Source organism: Sinocyclocheilus rhinocerous, unplaced genomic scaffold (genome assembly GCF_001515625.1).
Source record: "Sinocyclocheilus rhinocerous isolate Xijiao unplaced genomic scaffold, SAMN03320098_v1.1 scaffold1915, whole genome shotgun sequence".
In the NCBI taxonomy this organism is placed as follows: Eukaryota; Metazoa; Chordata; class Actinopteri; order Cypriniformes; family Cyprinidae; genus Sinocyclocheilus; species Sinocyclocheilus rhinocerous.
The window spans coordinates 740,929-747,882 of record NW_015639873.1 but is presented as its reverse complement, the minus strand read 5'-3'; the positions used below and the strand labels follow the sequence as shown (position 1 = coordinate 747,882).

At 37.0% G+C, this 6,954-nt stretch overlaps 1 protein-coding gene across 1 annotated transcript in view; it reads left to right on the top strand.

Annotated features, from left to right (window-relative positions):
• Positions 1–6,763, top strand: part of LOC107752257 (disks large homolog 4-like) — a gene marked incomplete at its 5' end in the record, with an annotated part of 16,804 nt that extends 10,041 nt beyond the window's left edge. Inside the window, 5 exons of the mRNA XM_016568187.1 lie at positions 1,563–1,664; positions 3,240–3,412; positions 3,505–3,617; positions 3,743–3,834; positions 5,658–6,763. Coding sequence (XP_016423673.1) covers positions 1,563–1,664; positions 3,240–3,412; positions 3,505–3,617; positions 3,743–3,834; positions 5,658–5,764 — 587 coding nt within the window. The remainder of the gene's footprint in view (positions 1–1,562; positions 1,665–3,239; positions 3,413–3,504; positions 3,618–3,742; positions 3,835–5,657) is intronic.
• Positions 6,764–6,954: the final 191 nt, after the last annotated feature.

Here is a 6,954-nt window from a genome sequence, read left to right as displayed (position 1 = left end):
CAGGCTGAAGGGAAAGTAAATTTACATCCGTACAGTAGAATGCAGCAAAAGAAATTTCAACACACTTCAGCAATAAAAAAGACTCACAAATGTTTGTCTAGAGTAATTTGTGCTTATTAGTACGGTTGAACTGGATCATCGAAGGTCAGAAGCAAAGACATTGGTTAATAGAATGGGATTAAATACATAAAGGATATATGTGTTGTTTAACATTTAATTATTGCAGGTTTGCGTCATATTCTGAGTTGCATTATTTTTATTCATTTTGAGGAATACTGAATCTGTGTTTTTTTGGTGAGTGAGATGAATGAATGCATATTCATATTTATTTTAGAACTACAGTAACATCTAGCAAAGACATTGGTTAATAGAATGGGATTAAATACATAAAGGATATTTGTGTTGTTTAACATTTAATTATTGCAGGTTTGCGTCATATTTTGAGTTGCATTTTTTTTATTCATTTTGAGGAATACTGAATTTTTTTGTGAGTGAGATGAATTAATTCATATTCATATTTATTTTGAACTACAGTAACATCTTCTGATTTCTCTCAACATGGGGACAGGAGAGCTGACAATCAATAAATTGGGAAAAAAAAAGTAACTTGCGTTACTTATTTGAAAAAGTAACTCAGATATTCTCTTGTAAATTAAAAAGTAATGCGTTACTTTACTAGTTACTTGAAAAAAGTAATCTGATTACGTAACTCGCGTTGCTTGTAATGCGTTACCCCCAACACTGCTGTATTGTGCATAAGTTTTAGTTTTAAGCCTGTGAAAAATTTTAGCCAATGCTGTAAAGTGATGATGCTTTCAATAATAATGTCATAAATCGATTTTATTTATCAATTAACTTCTATTAACTAAATCAAATCAATATTTGGTGTGGGCACCCTTTATGTTTAAAACAGCTTTTGTCTGGTGCACTTGCACATAGTTTTTCAGGTAGCTTTGCATAAAGGTTTCTTGAGTCGTGGTCACAGTTCTTCTGGATTCTGGTTTCTTCATGTAATCTCAGACGAACTGGAGGATGATGCTGAGATCAGATCTCTGTGTGCAGCACCGGCTGCTGTGCATTCAGAAATCTCACTGCATTATTACAATTCATGGCAAAAGGAATGTTTGGAAATGTAAACTGATATTTCCTTCTCACACACTACAGCAAACGATAGAATAAACTGACTTAAAACAGATTTTTTGATGGTGAAAATACTAATGGCCTAAGACTTTTGCACAGTACTGTATATAGACAGACAGCAACCACACAAACAGAGCAAATAACACACTAACGCTGAAAGTCTATTCTAATAGTTGATGTTTGATGTGAAATCAGATCTTTGTAGATGTAACTACTGTTTATTTCAGTACTGAATATGTTCAAAAAACCTCATTAGTTTTCATGTGGGGAGTGTGAGGTCTTTGCAGGCAGCTCACTAGGGTTGAGGTGCTGACTTTTTGTCTGTCATATTTTTGCTATTCTTTCTCTTCACTTCCATTTTTTGCTTTGTCTTCTAGTCTGTGTACTCATATAGGCTCTGTCGTGTGTCTCATCCTGTTTAGTGCACTACGCGAGGCCCATCATTATTCTGGGCCCGGTGAAGGACAGAGTGAATGATGACCTGCTGTCTGAGTTCCCAGACAAGTTTGGCTCTTGTGTCCCTCGTAAGTATTCATCACTCTCAGATGTATATTGCTCAGAAACATGCAGAAAGCCTTCCAAACAACAGCAAGCTCCGATCTGATTTGGCTTTACGCAGTTTCTGAGAGTCAGGGTGCAAAGGTTTTTAATCAAAGGTTTGTTGAATCAAATTTTGAGGTTTATCCTTGAGTGCATATAGGGTTCTATGAAATCCGTTTGATTTTTTTCCTGAATTTTATTAAATTTTTTCCCAAATTCATTTGTTTCCCCTTTTTTTTCTAGATTCAGTTTTTTTCCATTTTAATTTTTCTGCCTTTTTAATGCATTAATTAAATTTTAGTAATCACAAAACATGTCAATTAACTGAAATCATGAATCACTCATTATACAAAATAAGAACAATTTATTGTAAGTGTTTTTGTTGCTGTTGTTGTTGTTTAATACATTTTAGAGTTCTATGAAATCTATTAGAATTTTCCAGATTCCATTGTAATGGTTTAATTAAATTTTAATAATCAAAAAGCATGTCTAATCAACATAATTCATAGAACTTTAACAATTTAATAATTTATAACATTGAATTAAATTATTAAATTTAATTTTTTACAATATTAGAGATGTGTGAAAAAAATATATATATATTTTTTTCAGAAATTCTGTGGATTTATGATTTAATCCTAATTTTTTATTTAAAAAATGCAATCAAATGAACGCATAAAACATTAACTTCATTAATCTCTTAAAATGTAATCAAATTAAAATTCACAATTTTATTTTTTGGCAAAAATTATTTTTATCAATTTTTAACAATTGTGTAATATTCCTTAAAATATTTAACACATTTATTATTGATAATATATTATTTTATTATTATTTTGAGAAGCAGTACGTTCTATTATATAGTAATAATATATCAAAATGTATACCAAGCTTATATTTTGATGGGTTATCATGAAGAAATTTGAATTTCTGTGTGTATTAATGTGAAGTGAAATGCTCGTGAAGAGAAGGTCTGGAGATGAAGTTTATGTCCTCATATAGTGCGGATGCCTGTGAATGTGAATGAGAAGCATCATTCACGCAGAGACACACAGAAAAAACAGACTTCATATTTAAATACCAGTCTTTCTGCGCTTTAATATCCACAGACACTAGTCCGTTTTGTGATTTAACTCATTATACAGCCCTACGTTTGATTATTCATCCACAATTTTGTGACATCCTGCGTTATACAGTAAATTCTGTTTTTATGACTGGATTCCACATTTCTGGCCAGAATCCAGTTCAGTCTGGAATCACATGGCCCCAATACATATAGAATCTCTCTAGCTCTCATCTCATTTCAGTAAAAAAAAACTCTCTTTAGATGCTTGCCCAAAATTTCTCTGCCAACAGCCTCCTCTATTATGATAAACAACTCAAACAAAATGAGTCATTTTCAGCACACCTGTCATCTGCCGCCATTAAAGGTGCCGTATGTAAGTTTTTGGAATTTGGACTGCAATACCTAGTTCAACCACTCGGTGTCAATCCTACATACAGCACCTTTAAGCGTAACTGATATCATAGTCACGAGACAATGTCACCGCTCCTCTCAGATACGACACGACCCAAGCGGGAGTATGAGGTGGATGGACGGGACTATCATTTTGTGTCGTCGCGGGAACAGATGGAGAAAGACATTCAGAACCATCATTTCATCGAGGCGGGCCAGTACAACAGCCACCTGTACGGAACCAGCGTTCAGAGCGTACGAGAGGTGGCCGAACAGGTTAGATCAAGACAAGGTTTTTTGGACACAACAATGAACTTGTGTATCCTTTTTGCAAATCTTAAAATGCATGTCTGTGTGTTTGTGAGCAGCAGGGAAAGCATTGTATTCTGGATGTGTCCGCAAATGCAGTTCGTAGGCTGCAGGCTGCACAGCTTCACCCGATCGCCATCTTCGTGCGGCCCAAATCACTGGAGAACGTCCTGTATGCAACGCCGAACAACCACACAAATACTTCAAATTAACATGAACTTAAAATGCCCCTATTTAACAATACCTCAATGTATGTCTTTATCAAGGCGAAACTTAAATGTCTGCTCTTTTATCCAGAGAGATAAACACACGTCTGACTGAGGAACAAGCCAGGAAAGGTATGGACCGCGCTATTAAACTGGAGCAAGATTTCCTGGAGTGCTTCTCTGGTAAGACAGTTTCACACATCGCCCACTAGTGTCCTGGAGGAAAACTGGCACATTTATTAATAAGGCAATACCTACTGTAATACCGTGGAGTTTTATTAATTTACATGACTTTACCAGGTCTAGAAATCACACTTTTTATAATTCAATCATGACAACTCTCTGAATAGTTTTAGCATGTTAATAGATATGACATTGTTAGCATCCTGTATTTGCTCTTCGCGCAACTACATCTGCTACGCATGCTGCTGCTGCTGCTGCTGCAGAGCAAGTATGCACATGCTACTGCCAATAGATACACAGACATGCTGCTGTGAGCATGTAAAATATGCTGCTGCTGCTGCATACACAATTCCCATAGCAGATCTAGGCAGGTGGAGCTGGGGGAGGTGGAGGGTTTGAAATGCAGGTGCGCTGCAGGACCAGCTTATAACAAACACTGAACCAGAGTATTTAAATATTGAGCAAGCAATCTAATTGGCTGCAGAATCAGCAGAGGCCAGTCAGCTTGTGCCACATAGTAAATGTTGTGATTGCTTGCAGGTTGCAGGTAAAGGACCTCTCAGTCTGCGCCACCTAGAGTTAGGCTACCTCATATGTGACCATGGACCACAAAACCAGTCATAAGGGTCCATTTTTTGAAATTGTGATTTATGCACCATCTCAAAGCTGAATAAATAAGCTTTCCATTGATGTATGGTTTGTTAGGATAGGACAATATTTGGCAGAGATACAACTATTTGAAAATCTGGAATCTGAGGGTGCAAAAAAATCTAAGTATTGAGAAAATCACCTTTAAAGTTGTTCAAATTAAGTTCTTAGCAATGCATATTACTAATCAAAAATTAAGTTTTTATATATTTACGGTAGGAAATTTACAAAATATCTTCATGGAACATGATCTTTACTTAATGTCCTAATTATTTTTGGCATAAAAGAAAAATCAATAATTTTGACCCATCCAGTGTATTGTTGGCTATTGCTACAAATATACCCCAGCGACTTAAGACTGCTTTTGTGCTCCAGGGTCACATATATCAAGGTTTTCCAAGACCATGATAACCCTTATTTTTCAGAGAAAAAAGTTGTTTAGGGGTGCCCATTAAAATGAGAAATAGCTTGATTTTCAGCTTGTTTTGTCATATTTTAAATTATTTTATGTCATCTTGAGGCCCCTGGTTGAAAACCCCTGATTTAAACAGAGCATTGCATGAATGTGACAGTTTATGCAAGTTTTTTATTTCACTAAAACGTTGATTGATACACAAATCAATGCAACCATTTATATGAAATTATTATGTACACTCTAAAAAAAATAGGCAAAAATTGTACAATAGTACCCCTAAGGTTTCAAAGTAGTACCTTAAAGGTACATATTACTACTGAAAGGCACTAATATGCACCTTTCGATAAGGTACTTTTATTGATTGATAAGTAGGGAAGTTGTCCTTTTAAAAGTACTGCCGTAATTACATGCGGTTAACGTTTTTGCAATTTTGCCGACAATGTTGCATTCACACAACAATGTATAACTGCTTTACACTACCATTTAATTTTGCACGAAAATTATATTGATTGATAAGTAGGGAAGTTGTCCTTTTAAAAGTACTGCCGTAATTACATGCGGTTAACGTTTTTGCAATTTTGCCGACAATGTTGCATTCACACAACAATGTAACTGCTTTACACTATCATTTAATTTTGCACGAAAATTTGTTCTGCTCGTGTTGCGAAAATGATGCCCATTCGAGGTACACTGTTTGCATAATTTATTTGAGTAAATGCTGCAATGTTTTTTTTTCTGCTGTTCTCTCTCTGTATCGCAGCGATCGTGGAGGGCGACAGCTTCGAGGAGGTTTATCACAAGGTGAAAACTGTGATCGAAGAACAGTCAGGGCCTTATATCTGGATTCCCACCAGGGAGCGTCTGTGAGAGTCCACCCAGAGCCAAACCACCTCGCCCAGCCTGCCCTGGACTGTGGAGCTCCGACTCGTAGAGCTCACGAGAAACAGACAGAGAGAGAGAGAGAGGGAGGGAGAGATGGAGAGAAGTCACCGAGACTCCGGGAAATGATGGAGTGGAACAGCACAGGAGCTGGCCACACCGCATCTGCCTCTCTTTTCCTCCGTTTCCTAGCTTTGTAACTTCCTTTTTCTGCTTTTAACTTCCTTTCTCTCAGTCCTTCTCTGTTTCTTTCTGGCTTTCTCTCTGAATAGCGTCCTTTCACACAGGACTGGTGAGCTGTTTTTACTCTGTCACGAACTGGGATGCTACAAAGAAATTTTGTATATTGTCAGATTCCCTCTCGCTCTCTCCGATCAACACGGGAAGTGGAGAGAGATGAGCGACCGCCTTGGCTTTTACTGGAATGAGACGTTCAAGAGCCGCTCCTGATTAAAGGAGCTCGTTTCTAAAGTTGAATTGAACTGAAATAAGAAAGTATATTTATCAGAATCAATAATGCGCTGAAATCTTCTATCTACTCAGAGACTGACGTTCACTCACAGTTATCAGCATCAAGGGCGTTTTAATTCCTTTTCGAAATTTAAAGTGCTTGACGTGTGCTTCCTGAAATCCAGGAAGTACTGAGCTGGCAAATCTAAAAAGTTTGCCTCAGTCCTTCGAATGTTCCCCTGAAATAGTCTGCAGCTAGTTCATCACGTTGAATGGATGATAAGGAAGGAAAACAGGAAGACGCAGACTGTGACTTTCGTTCTGCACACCACAGAAAGCCACACGCTTGATGTTCCAGGGTCTGTTGATTTTCTTGCGCTTACATGTAAACATTCTCATTTAGACACATGCCAACATAGATTTTGTAATGTTTGCCTTCTTCTATCTGGATCTTCTTGCAACAGCCAGATTGATGTTTTCCTTTGAGCTGAAATTTATTGGCTCGGTTGGATTATTTCCCTGAGCGCCACAGCTCAACACAATGACTCCAGGCTGCTCTTTAATGTGCAATATCGGGCTCTTCCATAATCTTCTCATAATGTAACGAATTTTAGCCAACGTAATACTTTCGCCATTTTTACATGCCCGTCGGATTTCAGTTCAGTTCGGATCACACTTGTGCTGAGTGGCTACGTTCACAACGCAATCCAATTCATATATATATATAT